Here is a 17,447-nt window from a genome sequence, read left to right as displayed (position 1 = left end):
TTTTTTTTTAAAGGAACAACAGCCACCAGAGGCTATTCAAGAGGCAGGGCTTTGCTAGTTTTGTATTTCAGAGTTAGTTTTCTTCTACCCCACCGCCACTCTGGGACTGCCCCCCACCCCACGCCTTGGCATACCATTCACAAATCAGAAGCCACATAAAAACAAATTTGGGGGGAAGATTCAAAGCAGGTTCTTCCCTCCCTCCCCCCTCCACCCACAAAAAAACAACTCAACAGCACTAAATAGGAGTTACACATGGCAACTATTAGAAGAAGAAAGTCAGAGCGGAAAAAGAAAATATGTGAGCATGAGAGACTGTGTGGCAAAAAGTTACTGCAGTGCAAAATTTCAATCAAGTCCCCATTTTTATTCCTTCCTTCTCCATTATGACTGAACCACTTTGTGCCGCTGACGGGAGGATTGAGATGGTGCCCAGAATGCGCAGCCACCCTGAGAATATCCATGATTCACAACCCACACCAAAGGGATTTGACCAAGAGATTTCTTTTTCATTTCATACACTGGTCACCGCTCGCAGCACAAAGCAACCGGCATCCTTGAAATCACCGTTCCTCTGGAAAGCTCAGCTTGTATTTTCAAAAGGCGTTTTACTATGGGGATAAGAGGGAAATTGCCACCTCCGGTTCTGAGGGAGAGAACCTTTAATGCCACACATTCATGTGAAATGTTTACAGAAGGCAACAGGGCTTTCGGCCCCTCGGCTTGCACAATGTGCATGTTTTCTTGGTGAAATCTGCACATACAAAAACGGGGGGGGGGGGGGGAGGAAAGGAAAAAGGATCAGCCACCCGAGCGCAAGGATGTAATAAAATAAGGGATAAGGACAACAGAAAGGGGAATAAGGACAACAGAAAGGGAGTATCCTTCTCCAATGGAAGGCCCAAAGATAATGCCGCCTTAAAAATAGAGGCGTCGATTGATTGATTGATTGATTGATTGATTGATTGATTTTTAAAGCAGTTTTTCAATTAAAATGGATCAATTAAACAACAGATTTGGGATCCATCTGTTGAGTCAAGCAACTGAGGAATGAAGCTACCCCCTTCAGGCTCAAGATACCTCAGAGGTGGGGAAGGAGGGGGGAAACACTTCCCTCAAATTTCTTTCAAAAGCTCCCTTTGAAGCAAACCCAACCTAGTTACAAGAGACAGGTTGCTTGGCTGGCTCCAACTACCTGGATGTAAGAGCAGGAAGTTTGGTTACCAAGGTGTTCTCCTTTTTACTTTGGGCTGCTGCTAACTGCTCGAATTTCACAGCTCACATCCTCTGGCCAGGTCTGAGGAAAGTGCTTGCGATTTTTTCTTTTCTGCCTACAGAATCAGAGTTGGAAGGGACTCGAAGGATAATTTAGTCCAGCCCCCTGCAATGCAGGAATCTTTTGTCCAACGTGGGGCTCAAACCCACAACCCTGAGATTAAGAGTCTCGCGCTCTACTGACTGAGCTACCCTTAAGAATCCCGGTAAGAAATTGTGCCCAACTAGTGCCAAAGAACTGGCAGAGGCAGCCCACAAGAGGAACTCTTGCTGGATGAGCATTAGAGAACAGGCCGTGAAACAACTGCAAAACATGGACTGAGGAATACTGGATCGAAATGCCAGCTCAGCCATTCACCCAGTAGAGGGTTTTGAAAAAGTCACGCTCACTCAAGAGTTGGTCCATGCACTACCTGAGTTGACCAATATATGGGGGGGGGGGACTGCTTGCAAAAGCGATCCATTTGCATGCTGAGTGCTGACATCCTTGCACAAGGCTGCAGTGGCTACTTCTGTGAAAACAGATTTCTTGTTTCCAGCACACCCCTTTTACAGAAGGAGCCACTGCGATCTTCCACAGGCACTGCTCACATGAGAAGACCACCGGTGGGATGAGTTATTTATAACTCATTTTCCCACCGGGAATAAGTGGCTTATTTTGCAGGAAAAAGAAAAATAGATACCTGGGCTTAAGCTTTAAGCAATTAAGCAGGCTGAAAATTTAAGTTTGCAAATGAATCTCATTCATCTATGCGCAGGCAGGACCATCAGCATTTCATATTTTAATCCGGCATGTCATCAGTGTCAGAAGACAACTGACTATGTACCGGCAGGGAAAGAAAACAGCATGTGAAGCAACAAGCGCTCCCCCCCCCCCCCAACAGCAAAGCAAACCCAAACAGTAGGGGGTTAGGGGAGGTGGAGAATGAGTCAGTGGAAAAGTGGAGCGCTTTGTAAACAGAAGGATTCTGTCAAACACTGAACTTTTGTGCCCGTGTAGAAGGAAAAGTGACATTGAAGAGAACCGTCTTGCGATTTTGCATTAGGCCTCTTAGGTGGATTCTAGTTAATTAGGGTTAAAATTGAGGTGTGCACCTGGGAGCGAAGGGAAAGCTAGCGGAAAGCGAAATAACCTCATTACGTTATATATTATTGTTATGCGGTCCTTTAGTATACAAAGGACTTGACAATCCTTATTACACTCCTCCTCAAGAAAAAGGTCATTATTCTCACCTTACAAATGAGGAATGAAGGCTGAGACAAGTAACTTGCCCAAGGCCGTTTAATAAATCCATTGCAGAGCCAGAATCTGGATTTGGGCCCTCTAGATCCAAGACCAGATGTTCTATCTACTAAATCAAACCAGCTCTCTAATTTATATAATGATAGATACGGAAATGTTTCAAGACTGATATCAGTTCCTGTATGACTGAGGTATAGGCCTAAGATATTAAACTATCAGTGTCTTTGGGTGTTCTAAAATGAGGCAATGAGTAGATGTTTTAGATTTCCTATGTTGAGACGGATTATTAAAGGGATATCAGATAAATTAAACCTATAAATATGTATTTATATGTATGCAGGATCCAAATGGGAGATACTCTACTTTCCACAGTGGTAGTGAGCATGTCATCCATTTATGAACAGCCAGTCCCACTCTCTAGTCTAATTAAACAGATGAAAAAATAAATAAATCTGGGCGTTGGCTGAAGGACAGGGCTCAAGTGATGGAATGCTTTTCCATAATTCCATATAAAATATTCCCTTCATGCAGAAAACTAGAACATCAGGGGGAAAGGTTCTAGCTAGCTCTATGCCAGTTTTCTACACAGAGGGAATTATTTTTCTGTATGGAATTCAGTCATACGCGCTTGCAAGACACACAAACTGACCTCAGCTTCCGTGAACCACAGGCCTCATCCATATCTGAATGTTTATGAAAATGAAACCAATGCATTATAGTGCACACAACATTCTTACAGAGAACATGTGAGACCCAATATACCTTCATAAACACTAAGTATGTAGACAAAATGGCTTTCAGCCAAGATCCTGTAGTAGTTAGAACAACAATCAAGTGTCCACCCGGCACCCTCCTTCAGGAGTTGGGATTACATCTCCTCTCTTAACTTTGCAAGCTTTGCAGATATCCAAATTCTTGTGTAATGTTTCAGTAGCCCAACAACCAATACAGAATAGCAGTGGATGAAATATTTTTACCTATAGTCTTATGTATTTAAATATTTAACCCTGCCTAACTCAAAGGAATCAAGCAGATATTAGTGTGCTTCCTAATTTATTACTACTACATAATATTGGGGTGGGAGTGTACCAGAATACAGAATACTACAGTCATGCATAGTATTATTCTAGATATGTTATAACACTTTATATATAGAGTGGTACCTCGGAAGTCGAACGGAATCCATTCCAGAAGTCTGTTTGACTTCCAAAACGTTCGGAAACCAAGACGCGGCTTCCGATTGGCTGCAGGAAGTCACAAGGCACTCGTCAACCAAGGTACGACTGTGTGTGTGTGTGTGTGTGTGTGTGTGTGTGTATTGTTTGTAGACACTTCAGAGCACACTTGAGAACAGTAAGCGTATTCATTATCACTTCAAATTTAAAACAAGTTTTTAAATAAAATTGAAATATAAAGCAAATCCCTTTTGTGGGAGGCAGCAGAGCCAAGAGCTGTCCTCCCAGCACTAACATCCCTGAAGCTTACATAGATGGGGCACAACGAGACCAAGTGAGGCCGTACTTATGTCCTTTCCGTGGAATTACTTCTACCATCTACTTCAAGAAAATAAACAATTCTGAGTGAAAAGCATTAGCTCCTTTGCTTTAAACGATCCTATCAAAGCCCGAGAAAAATTATAGCCACAAACAACAGTATATAATTTAAAAACAGCGACAACATTGCTGCTTCGTTTCTCAGAGACAAATGCTATTGATTTGCCGGACTTGACAGACATCTAGCGCCCACCCCGTCTCTCGCTCCCAAACAACATTTAGAGGTGTTTATTCCTATTGTTCCTCTGCCACTTTGGCTTTTGTAGCCAAGGCTTTGAATGCTCTTCCGGAAGACACTGCTTAGATTAAGTTGATTTGTAAAACTTTCCTGCGTCCCTCAAAGCTGCCAAAGCCTCCCACAGAATCGGCGTGGGCTCTGCCAGGATCTCTTGCAGCTGGACCGGTGTAGAAGAAAGCCAGCGACAAAGGCTGCTGTGTGTAGCTGCTCAACCTTGATGCATTAGGATGACTGTGGCGGCGGTGGCCCAGCCTTCCCCGGGGCAGAGGATGCCTTTTTCCCAGGCACTCTCCCTTGCTCTGGGCTGATGGCATCTCTCCCAGGGCAAAGGCGGGCAGAAAAGGGAAGCCATTTCTTTCCGCAGCAATGTTTGTGTGCCAAAAAGTTTGGAAGCATTTACTAGCCCTTCTGTGTATCTAAGCTGCTTAGGTTTTTTGGTGGTTTTTTTTTTTTTTTTTGAAAGGGAAGGGAACCTCTTCTTCCTGGGAGACACTCCAAGGTGAAGAGGACTCTCTGTATTCAGGCAAAGTAGGAGGAGTGTACAAAGACTTATTGTAACACAGAAGGGGGAAATCAAGGACTGCGGGCATCTGGCGAGAGGGAGAAAGAGCTATGTCTGACTCCCCGTTCCTTTCGCCTCCTTAACCCTACCCTGCCAAAAGAGAGAGAGAGAGAGAGAGAGCAGTTATAATAAAGCATATCTTTTGTAGAAAGGCTTTAACCTTCAGGACTACACGAGTTTTCTAATTTCTGTTGTTACCAATAGACATATTTTGCAGTGGCTGTGCTGCGCAGCTAAATGAAGGAGCCTCAGGCAACAGAGGAACTGAGGGTATCCATCTGTCAACAGTCACTAAGGAGACTGCACATTTCTTTAAATCCTTTGCAGGCAGGGAGACCAGCCAATTCCCCACTCTGACTCCCCAAGAGGCAACTCAGGAAACGCAAGATGGGGTTATGGCTGTGGGAGGGCAGAAAACAGCATGTCCTGCCATGAGAGTCTTTCACCTCTGCCACCCCGAGGGACAAATCCCACCTCTGCAAGAGGCAAACTTAGAATGGGGTATGGCAGAGTTTCTGTTCCTGGAGCAGCCGCTTTTAAGAAAGCCCAAGAGGGGCCATTCTACCCAGCTTTGTTTTCCAACAAGACGACACATACCAATCAGAAAGGCTTAAATCCTCAGCCCTCTCCGAGCATCTCCTCCCCCACCCAAATCCTTGGGAATCGGAGGAGAGGTCAAAAATAGATGGAGATCCTGGCGCCAAGGCACAGCAGACAAGCTATGAGGAAGAGGGCTGGCGGGCCTTGCCAGAAACCCACACATGAATCTTGCAGATGTTTCGGTTTTCTTGGCTGCTTAGAACTTTGTACACTGTTTCCCCTGACCTCCCCGTTGTGCTGCCACAAGCACACGATCCAAGGAGCCCACAGTCCATGCCAGGCTTTCTCCTGGCAGAACCCAATGTCCTCGGCAGCATGCTGGGCAGGGAAAGTGAGTGGTTTTTGGGAAGAGACCAATAACTTATTCCAGAGACACCCGTCATGCCAGCTCTCTCCCTTAAGAGCACACGTTTGCACCATTATCTTCCTGGATTGTGCAGTCAAAGCAGTTTGGCGTCATCTTCGAAGAGTTAAACGTTTCTGCTACCAGCTGCTATTACAGAAAGGAGGAGAGAAACAAGCCTACCCTGGAATACTGTGAATAATTCAGCTGCAACAGTATGAGTGTCGTAAATTAGGAAGATGGGAGTAAAAAGCAAGGCATAAAATCACCCTTGCCCCCAGTAGACCACGCTCACCTAGTCCAGGATAGGTCCTGCGCTTGCTGAGATTGGCCGATTTCACTAGGAACATACAGGATTGATGAGTCATCCAGGAGCAGAAAATAAGCAGCAGAGCTCCCAGAAAGATGCCACACTAGAAAGGAGGAAATAAAAGCGCTGGGTGAATAATAAGCGCTCTCCACCACCCCCTCCTCTCCCCCCTCCCCCCCTCCCACTCTTATTTCATGCATTCTTATTGCTGTCCCATGGCACCTAGAGGCTGCCTGGGATGTTTGCAGCCACACACTAGTCTGTTAAGGGAGATCCCCTGCCTCTGAACAGCAGTCAGCCAAAATGTGACGTACGAGTTCAATTTTATTCACACACACACACAGTTTATGGCAGAAGACATAGAGCAGCCACCTGTTTACTAAATGGCTCGGTTGCAGCACCTCCTTGCCTGGAAAAGGAAACCAGAGCAATTTATGGAAGGGAACAAGACTACATGCCCTGCTGTTGTGACATTTTCTGGGCATATTCCAGAACAGTGATCTGTCTCAAGCTCCTACCAGATTCATGTTAAACAAGTTAGCATGCTGTTGATCCAGGAGTTTGAACTCCTCTGCAGAGGTGTTACTGGCTGTACTACCCACTTACAGCGCAAACATAAATTACCCTGTTAGCTACCTGTCCCGGAAAGCATTGTGCTGGCTCCCTCTCTGGACGTATTTGTAGAGGAAGCAAGTGGAAGGAGCTCAGAGAAAGGAGGGGGAGAGAGAGGACATGAATGGCTGAGCGTTTATTGAAAACAATGCATGACTCCGCAGGAACAAGTGGTGCTAAACTTTCATCACAGCTGCTATTTGTTCTGAGTTGTAGCTTTGGAGTTGCTGGCAACTGTGGGCATAACAAACCAATGTCCTGCTCTGAGAAGCCTTAAAACGTAAATAGCGGCAAAGGGCTACTTTCTCAAGGGAAGGCTTATTGACATCAGTTGGCAGCTGTGAGGTTGGACCAACCAGCAAGAACCCCAGAGCCTTCCAAAGGTCTCTCAAAAACACTGCCACAGGTCAATTCTCTCTCTCTCTCTCTCTCTCTCTCTCTCTGTGTGTGTGTGTGTGTGTGTGTGTGTGTGTGTGTCTCCCCACAAAATAAAGGAAGTCATTGCCATTTCCAGGATTCAGTGGAAGCAGGTGAAACAGGATAAGCAAGCCCTTGTCTCCCAGGGCCTGCTGAAACAAAGGCTACACACAGACCTTTCTGGGCAGAAGTTATACTGGAGTTAGTATCCTACTACTGTGATTTTCCATCAGGTCATTCGTGCAACCAAGTACCACAATCTATTAGCAGCATCTGTTAACAAGCGCTGCCGTGCATTGGGAAAGCATCTGTGACCAGATGTTCATGTGCATAACCACATATCATTTGGTGGTAAGCACTTTTACAACCACAAAGACTTAATTACTACCAGCAGTTCCTAACTCCCGTTAAGTCCAGCACTGAAAAATCAACTATGCCTCCAAGTGTCCGACGACCGACACCTGCGTCTCTTTTACCAGCAGGGGCATCTGTCTATGTGGCTCAAAACAGACGCAAGCACTATGAAGTGCCAGTAGCAACACCAGTCTTAAAAGTACAACCTCTGATACACCTTAGGAAGAAAGGGCCTGTGCTCCTTAAGGAGGAGATGGGGACACGCCTAACAGCTCTTCTACTACCCGTCTCGCCTTCCCCTATATATATTTTCTCTCTTCCTAAGGTCCTTAACGTATTGCAACATGGCCACAGTTCCTTACACAGCGGTGCATTTATTTCCTATGCACTTTTTGACTGGTTTAAGATCTATTATATTGGCATCGCTTTTTAGGCTTATCAGACCTTGCTTACACTTGCACCTTTGCCTATTTCTACCTTGCTCATTCATTTTAATCTGAGGGATTTGTAGGTAAGAGTGGGAAATGGAATTGTAAGGGAGCTTTATTATTTCTAAATTGCAAAAAGTTCACAACAAAGCACAAGGTTTATTTAAAGTGGGTGGGAGAACCTACAGAAGGCTCTGGGATGATTACATTATTAGATTGAAGGACTAAGTCACCTCTTGGGGCATTCAGACCATGATCATGCCAGGAGTTTTAATCTTTTCCTCCCCTGTAGGGAGAGAAACCCATGAATACAATGAATGTAAGAAGGAAGGCACAGACATTCATTGCAAAGAAGCATACTCTCAGGCTATCACTTGCCTTCAGACATTATATACAACATGCCGCATATTCACAGATACTGGGAATGTCAAAAATCTGGTAAACAGTCTATTTCTCAGTCAGTCCAGGGTTAAAGCCGAAGATGGCAGCTGCTATTTTCAACTGACAACTCAGCTGCTATTTTCTGATCAAAGAACCATGTTTATTATTTGACTAGTCAAATATTCCAGCAAGAGTACCCTGATGCAGATCTCTCTGCAAGAGAAAAATATAACGACATCATTGGTACCATCTGTTAACGGACCTACTTAAATGACTCAAGTGTTTTGCTTTGCTATATGCTAATGCCATCTGTTGGGAAAAAGATGGAACTAACCAACAGCTAAACATCTTGATTGATTGGAACCTTCTGATGCAAAGGTTTGGAGGGTTTGGAATCTCTTCCAAAAGTTACTTGAAAAAGTAATATCAGGTTATCAATTTGCTTAGCAGCTTAGGAAAGGCATTCAGCAAGTTTAGTTTCTGGTCACAAAAAGCTTGTGTTCTAAAACTATGCATACTTACTTAGGAGCAAATCCCATTAAACTAAGTAGGACTTGCTTTCGAGTAAACACACAGAGAATGGTGCTGATATTCTTCCATTTTTCTAAACATAACTTACTCTGTTCTGTATTGTTCCATATCAAAATTTGACTTTATGTAGGGATCATGAATCATAAGCCAACAAGAGACTGCTGTAACTACTAAGAATCTTTTTTTTAAAAAAAGCCTGTGGGTTCTTGTTAGCATATGCAGACTTCCAGCCTTCACAAAAGAAAGGAATAACTTTCTTGCCATTCATAGCTTAACAAGTTAAAGGTAAAGGACCTCTAACAGTTAAGTCCAGCAACAGGAGCTCACCCCAGCGCCACACACTTAACAAGTTAAGTTTGAATAAAATCCTGTGTAGCTTCAGTATTAAATTGGGCGGGATTCACCTAATGAGTCACGGCAACTGAAGCCCTGTGCAAAGACTTCCACTTGATCAATAGCGCTTCCCCCACCTTTGCATTCTCCACACAAAATTGGCTGCAGGGGCTCAGAACCACGACCAAACCAGTGCACTGGGTGGAGTAGTGAGAGGATTGTTCCTCCTGGCAAGCCTAAATGCTTGTCCTGATGGAACCAGGAGCGAGATGTCAAATTCCTCCTATTATTTTTCTGTTTTATTTCAGAATAGTTTTTAGCCTAATTGACATTCAAATAATTCTAGAAAAACAGATCAAATTAAATAAAATATATATCTCTTATTGTAAAACCTAATATTGCACAGGAGCCTGGGCAAAAATACAGATTTTAGCTTTGTAGTAAGGCAGGCATGTCCAAAGTCCGCTTTGGGGGCCTAATCTGGTCCGCCGGTCGGTTTAATCTTGCCCCCCTGTGACACCTCATTTCCTACAAAAACCTTAACAACTTCTTCAACCCTTTTAAAAAAAAAAAGCTCAAGAACTTTGGTTGGCCCCTTGGCCCTTCACTTCATCAAATCTGGCCCTCTTTGAAAAATGTACTAATGTACTAAGGAGTGTCAAACGAATCAGTGCCTGACATATCTCAGGGGTGGGGATTCCATAACTGGAATACCACCACAAGGAAGGCCCTATCCCATGTCATCCCATGTCACCAAGGGTGGGACAGGAAGGGTCTCTCCCCCCCCCATCCCCAGATCTAAGGGCATGTTCTGTTCAGACACCAGGACCACAAGCCATCAAGGACTTTATAGGTCAATACCAGCACCTGAAATCCAGCCCAGAAGCTCACAAGCAGCCAAGTTAAGATCTTTTAACACCAGTGATTCCAGCTGGTTGCCCTAGTCAAAATTCTCACTGTCGCTGTCATGATTTGCACTTACTGAAGTTTCCAAACTGTCTTTAGGGCAGCTCCATCCTCTGCAGTACACTGTAAAGCTGACCATTTTATACTGCAGGTACAAAATCAAGCGACTTTGAGTGGAGAGCAAGATTGCAAGTTCAGAGAACAAAAATAGCTCTGAAAGTGCAATGGGAACACCACAGAAGATAAATAAAACATAACTTTAAGAACTGCTGTCTGAGCCCGCTTTTTTCCACCTCTCCTCCCAGCCCTTTTTCCTTGTGTGTCATGTCTTCTATACTGCAATGCGCTTTACTTGTGGGCTGCCTTTGGAAGCATTTCGGAAGCTTCAATTAGTGCAGAACGTGGCTGCCTGACTGTTGTCAGCTTTGGGGCAAACAGTTCATATAACATCAGTTCTATTGCAACTATACTGGTTGCCTGTACACTTCTGAGCCCAGTTCAGGACCTCAGTGTCTTCTGCAAAACCTCTCCCAATATGAAACCTACCTTGACCCTTAGCTCTTATTCTCATACCCTTCTCTGTCGGAGGAACTGGACATGGAAGAAGGGGTTATTCATGAGCACAAATCACCCCATGTATGAGATAAGTCAACAGGTTCAAGGTCATCCAAGCCAGTTGCTATGGCAATGGCCCAGTGCCATCTATATAAGTGAGCAGGACACATTAGCTCATGAGTCAGTCAGTGGCTCTGTCGTGTGTCAGGGTCAGTCTTAGAAGTGAGTTGGAATCTGTGTTACATCTTGAATTGCTGAAGCAACAGAAATACTTTATACTCGCATGTATCTGTATCTGCAAAGCCTTCAGGCTGTATGTATATACCAATGTCCAGAACTGTTTTACTGAAGCCTGATCTTCTGCAGCAGTAAACTATTTTGGATCTTAAGATGCCTCTGTATGGTGACTGGAACTGGGGGAAACTTCCACTAGGTGGGTATCTCACCTCAGATTCCCAACATTCTCCAGGTCCCACCTCTGAAAGACTTTGGGATGATGATGACAAAGGATGGGGCCTTTTCAGTTGTGGCTCCCCATCTGTGGAAAGCTCTTCCCAGCAATGTCCACCTGGCAACTTCACTGACATCTTTCCAATGCCCCCAAAAAACTTAGCTCTCAAACCTAACTTTTGATAGACTGCAATAATATGGTCTGTATTAGTGTGCTGCCAAAGCTTCCTGTGGCTGTGTGTGTGTGTGTGTGTGTGTGTGTGTGTGTATTTTAATGGTAGATGTTTTGTATGATTTTTCTTTTACTGGTACAATATATCTATGGGAGAAATTCAATGTAGCACCAAGTGGGTGGAACAAAGCCCATTCATGCAACAGTACTTTCTCCCTTCTCCTCCCACCAGGCACTCCTTAAACCTGTTTAAGAGCCAGTGTGGTGTAGTGGTTAAGAGCGGTAGTCTTGCAATCTGGGGAACCAGGTTCGCGTCTCCGCTCCTCCACATGCAGCTGCTGGGTGACCTTGGGCCAGTCACACTTCTCTGAAGTCTCTCAGCCCCACTCACCTCACAGAGTGTTTGTTGTGGGGGAGGAAGGGAAAGGAGATTGTTAGCTGCTTTGAGACTCCTTTGGGTAGTGATAAAGCGGGATATCAAATCCAAACTCTTCTTCTTCTTCTTCTGTTCTGGATTTTCCCACAGACCTCCAGATCAGATTTAGAAGATGTGGGCAAGGGGGGAAAGTCCTGTTCTGCAAGCAGACCACATTCCACACATGCAACAACTTAGTTGAATCCCATTCTATGTTTATCACAGAATCACAGACTTGTACAGTTGGAAGGCACCACTAGGGTCATCTAGCTCAACCCCCTGCAATGCAGGAATCTTTCACCCAACGTGGCACTTGAACCCACAACCCTGAGATTAAGAGCCTCAGGCTCTACTGAGCCATTGGAGACTTGTGCCTTGGTGTAAGGCAAGGGTAACAAGCAACTAACAAGCCTAATTGTGACCCCAGCAAAAATGGGCTAATAATTATCTAGCTGTCAAATTTTATAAGCTGCTCTGAGGGCCTCTTTGGCTAAAGGACTGGGTAAAAATGCTCTGTATAAATAAATACCTATCAAATAAAGCAAACACCACCCAAGGTTAATCCAGTTCAGAAGCCAACCACCGATGGTTATTTGCCAACATGCTGCACGCCCTAGGCGGGTGGATCATCAGAAAGCTGGCTGGCAAGAGATATTGGGATCAAAATAATACGGAAAGCTATGGGGAAGGTATCCAACTTCCAGAGAAAGAAGGTGAGATTACAGGTAGATCCCGAATATATAACTCCATTCAAGGTTTTTCTTTAAAAAGTTTGGAAGTCATTCACAGAGGCATGATCAGACTGGATTCTGTGAACAAAACCTAAATGGACAACTTGTAGAACTCTTTGTGCTTGTAAAGAGAGATGCCGACCATTACCTTGCAAGTGGCAGGTGTAAAACCTGAACAGCCAACACCAGCTGTGCCTTTCCAATTCAGAAACAGAACTTAGTCTTAAGAGGAAAACTGAGCATTCAGCATCTTAGGAACTCTGACAAAAGCTCAAGGGGAAGGGACCACTTTGATGCCACTGAGACTGGATACCACAATTACAGGCTGTTCTGAAAGTTCGGAGGATCTCAACCAATAACCCTTAGTTCTAGTTAGAACAACAGTGCTAGACACCTGTGAGTTGTGGTGTATGGAATCTCCTGGTTCAGAGGCAGTATCCCACTGAACACCAGTTGCCAGGGAACAACAAAAAGGAAAGGGATATCACCATTATGTCCTCTATGTGTGCATCCCAAAGGCACCCAGTTGCACATCGTGAGAAGAGGGATGCTAGAGAAAATGGACCTCTGCTCTAAGGCAGCATGACTCTTCTTATGTCTTTGTCTACTAGAACAATTTCTGTACCAAATTAGGAAGTTCAAACCTGTATAATAATACACATATACAATATACCCCCAAAGCACGTAAAAGTTTTATTTAAAGAGTGCAAGGAGCAGAAGTTGGTTATAGGTCCCTGCATGCTGCAAATGCAGTGCACATGCAACTGTCTGTGGAAGGGGAGGCTGATCACTCTTCCCAGTTATAGGGTAAAGGTAAAGGGACCCCTGACCATTAGGTCCAGTCGCGGACGACTCTGGGGTTGCGACGCTCATCTCGCTTTACTGGCCAAGGGAGCCGGTGTACAGCTTCCGGGTCATGTGGCCAGCATGACTAAGCCACTTCTGGAGAACCAGAGCAACGCACGGAAACGCCGTTTACCTTCCCGCCGGAGCGGTACCTATTTATCTACTTGCACTTTGATGTGCTTTCAAACTGCTAGGTTGGCAGGAGCTGGGACCGAGCAATGGGAGCTCACCCCATCACGGGGATTCGAGCCACCAAGCTTCTGATCGGCAAGCCCTAAGCTCTGTGGTTTAACACACAGCACCACCCGTGTCCCTAGTTATACACAGTGTGGTATATAGGGATGGTGCCTCATCCAGGACTCAACAGACAGAGCATGGAACTTATTACTGGGGGGGAAGCCACAACCTGCCTCCCAGACTGTCCAATGAGGAGGATTCAACCTCAAAAGTAACTGGAACAATAAGCAAAACAACAGCAGGCATAACCAGTGCAGGCAATAAAAGATACAGAAGAATGAATCCAGTAACTCAGGAAGACCTGATTGCCACCCCCACATGTAAGGTAGCAGCAAAAGCCCTAACCCTGCTACCCCAACTACCTGAGAGACAACCTCAACCCACATCCCTGAGACCTGGCAGGAGAAGGGGGAGAAACAAGGGCTACCATGCAGGGATGCAGGATGGCTTTAATAGGGAGTGGGTGAAGTGGCTTTCCTGCCACTCTTCAAAACAGGAACTATTTGAACACCTACATTCCTCAATTCTGTGACATTTTTGTGCCTGCCAAACAAGTTATACACGTGCGGAAAAACTTCAGTCCAACACTGCTTTACTCATGGACATGGTTCCAAGCGACTTATGGACACAATAGAAATACTAAACCCAATTGAAATAAACACAATCAATAAAAACTTAAACAAAATGCATCTTAAAGGTCTTAAAGATCCTGCCCCATTAAAAGAGGCCACACATACCCCTTCAAATTAAGGGCCAAAAGCCCATGTGAGAAGTTTTTCTTTTTGACTGGCGCCAAAAAATAGATAAAGATAGCACCAGGTGAGCCTCCATAGGGAAAGCATTCCATACATGGAGAGCCACCACTGCAAAGGTCCATCTGAAATAGACAAGATAGACAAGGCAAGGGAACTATTATGCAAAAGTTAAAATAACTTTAGAGTTGCCATGATGAGAAAAGCTCTCTCAGACATAGCTCTGCTAATGGTGAACTCATTTTGAGTCTATCTTTAGGTAGGCAAAACAGCACCATCCACACACAAGAGGGAGAACTCAGAAGAACTGGGGAATGCCAATGATTGTAGAAGTACAAAAATATTTGTCAAAGAAAACCTAAGGGAGGGGAAACCCCATAATAACCCTATAAGGACTGAGGATACTCAGTGGGCAGAAAAACAGGAGGGGGGGGGAGAGAGAGAGAAACAGAGACAGAAAGAGAAAACAACAACAAATAGAATGGAGTACAGTATGAAGGAAGGCAGCATGACTGGCAGGCACCCTGAACAGGAGGTCACCACACTGCAACATTTTGTTACATGTCTCATTTTGTATTCTTTCTGAAATCTTTATTGTGGGATAGATGTCTTGAAGATGAAGAATACAGTGGTACCTCGGGTTACATATGCTTCAGGTTACAGACTCCGCTAACCCAGAAATATTACCTCAGGTTAAGAACTTTGCTTCAGGATGAGAACAGAAATCGTGCTGTGGTGGCAGCGGCAGGTCCCATTAGCTAAAGTGGTGCTTCAGGTTAAGAACAGTTTCAGGTTAAGAACGGACCTCTGGAACGAATTAAGTACTTAACCCGAGGTACCACTGTAACAGGATTTTTAAAAAGCAAACTAAGAATAAATAGGCTAAACCACAAGTGTTGTCCTAAACAGTCTGCAAGGTACCCCTCATGTGTCAGTACTCAGCAAGCGTTAACAAAACATGGTCACTCAGGTCATAAAACTTAACCTGCATATTATAAGCTGCCTTCTACAATATAAACAACCATCAACAATACAGTACAGTATAAGGCAAACAACTGATCCAAACTCATCTAAAACTGGCTTTTCTCAACAATAAGTGCAAGCCTGTAACTATCAAGCCAAGTGAGAATAAGGGAAAAGATGAATGGGAATGCAAAGTTAGGTTCAGTTAGCAGAAAGCAATTTTTAAATGAAATTAGTAAGTAAAACGTGAGAACATAAGCAAAAAAAGGGGGGCAGAGTGATTAACATAAAAGGAAGGAGGACAGAAAGTGAGTGTGAGGACTAAGTGAAAGAGCAACTTTCCCTCTTAGGCAACCAACAAAATCAGGTGAAGTGGCTTTGCTTGGTGTGGCAGCAGAACCACCTGTAGGATTCCCAGCTTTATTTCTGGCTGAGCTCTTTTGCCTTTCCGACAGACTGCAGACAGATATTCACAGGGCGCAGCTTTCCCAACAGAAGACAACCCCCTGAGCATCTGCCTGCCACGTGCAGATTCCTTGCCACGAGGACATTTGGGGAGGTTGGAGGAGGGAACTCCCTGAGCACGGGGGTGGGAGTGGGGTCGGGGGTCTGAAAGACTCCCCCCAATTCCCCTAGATGCATAATCAAGAATCACCTGTAATCGGGGCAGAGAGAGCCAGAGGAGAAAAGGAGGAGCAGAATTTGGCGCAAACACGGGACTAACCTGTCGAAAGCAGAAGGGCATCGTTAGCACGCTGACCCCAACAATGCTGTTCACAATATTCATGATCAGGCCCCAGTTGGAACCAGAGGAAGGGGAGGAAGCCATGCTCGGTGGAGGGCAGGCAGGGAGAGGGACCGTTCTTGGAGGGTGGGCGGTGAGGACTGACAGCTCTGTTTCAACTCAAGGGGGCGGGGTTGCCGGGGACAGACGTGGCGTGGGAAGAACCAAGGTGTGGAGGGTAGTGGGGGGGGGGAGGGAGGGAGGAAGGGACACTCCAGGGAGTCAAGTTCTTCCCCCTTCCTCTCCCCAGAACCCGGCTCCGGCTTCAACGCGTCGCACACACTTCCTCGTTTCCCCTGCTCTGTTGGCGCTTCCGGGATGCTTAAAAGAAAGGGGGAGGGGAAAAAAGAATGCCAGAAACCACAGAGGGCGAGCGGCCTAGAGCGGCACAAACACGAAAGAGGGCAAAACTCCTTTTTGAACCGCTCTGACCGGCCCCGGAGGATTGGTCGTGGACGGGGCGGGGCAAGGGGCCGGGGTTGCCATGGTAACCACCCCGCGTGACGCCGAGGATCTTGCTGTACGGCCGCGGTGGTTGGCTGGTTTCGGTGCCCCTCCGGAGCAGCCCGGCGTGGCCGTTCTCGTCGCGAGTCACCGCGCTGGGATAAGTACGCTGTGTGGTGTTGTCGATGCTGCTGCGGCGAACCAATGCGGCGCTGCCACGTCGCTGTGTGCAAGGGACACAAAAAACAACGCCGCTCATATAGAGATAGAGATAGAGATAGAGAGAGATTATAGAATGGTAGAGTTGGGAGGGACCCTCGAGGATCATCTAGTCCGACCCCATTGCAAGGAAGGAATATGCAGTGGTCGAACCTGCAACCTTGGCATTATCAGTAGCTCGTGCAGTTGATAAAATGGACTCGAGGCCAAGGCGGCTTATTGCGCTGTAACCCACTTGCCGAGACCCTTCGTCTTCGTCAAGGAAAAGACCTCTGCGCATGTGAAGAGCGCCTTGGCCTCATCACAAGTAGCTGCAGGCAGCCCCCTAAATACCTGCAAAGAGATGTCACTGAGGCTGTAGCATCCAAGGTAGCCCTAGGCTCTGTCTTTCCAGGGGGAAAAGCCACTTCTATCTACGGTAAGGCCCTCAAGTCACCACCGTCCAAATAATATGCGGTAGCAGAATGTACGCCAACCGTGGCATTTAGGGCAACAAAGACTCTTTGTGGTTCATTAAACACTGACAAATTTAGGATGGCATAAGCCTTCGCAGACTACACTCCACTTCAGCACAAAGTTTTTGCTGCAATATATTTGTTAGACTTTAAGGTGCCAGCCATAACACGTTTTTGTTTTTGCTGCAACAGACTTCACACACAACTTCCCTTCTGGAAATGGAAAAAATATTGGGAGGGGCATCCTTTACTTTCAACTGGACTGTAATACAGTAACTGGAATCAAATAATCTGGCTACCCTAAAATTCAGTGCTATAATGAGATGATACAGTGCTAT

At 45.5% G+C, this 17,447-nt stretch overlaps 1 protein-coding gene across 2 annotated transcripts in view; it reads right to left on the bottom strand.

The window, feature by feature from the left end:
• SLC38A10 (solute carrier family 38 member 10) overlaps positions 1 to 16,252 on the bottom strand; it is an 81,951-nt gene extending 65,699 nt beyond the window's left edge. The window contains exons 1-2 of one of the 2 annotated variants that reach the window (XM_028714418.2): positions 15,932 to 16,252; positions 6,110 to 6,227 (exon numbers count right to left, since the gene is read on the bottom strand). In XM_028714418.2, coding sequence (XP_028570251.2) covers positions 6,110 to 6,227; positions 15,932 to 16,036 — 223 coding nt within the window. In that variant the 5' untranslated portion in view covers positions 16,037 to 16,252. The remainder of the gene's footprint in view (positions 1 to 6,109; positions 6,228 to 15,931) is intronic. The other variant, XM_028714408.2, reaches the window with a different exon arrangement.
• Between the last annotated feature and the right edge of the window lie 1,195 nt (positions 16,253 to 17,447).

Source organism: Podarcis muralis, chromosome 2, assembly GCF_964188315.1.
Source record: "Podarcis muralis chromosome 2, rPodMur119.hap1.1, whole genome shotgun sequence".
Taxonomy (NCBI): domain Eukaryota; kingdom Metazoa; phylum Chordata; class Lepidosauria; order Squamata; family Lacertidae; genus Podarcis; species Podarcis muralis.
This window is presented reverse-complemented; position numbering and strand designations above follow the sequence as displayed.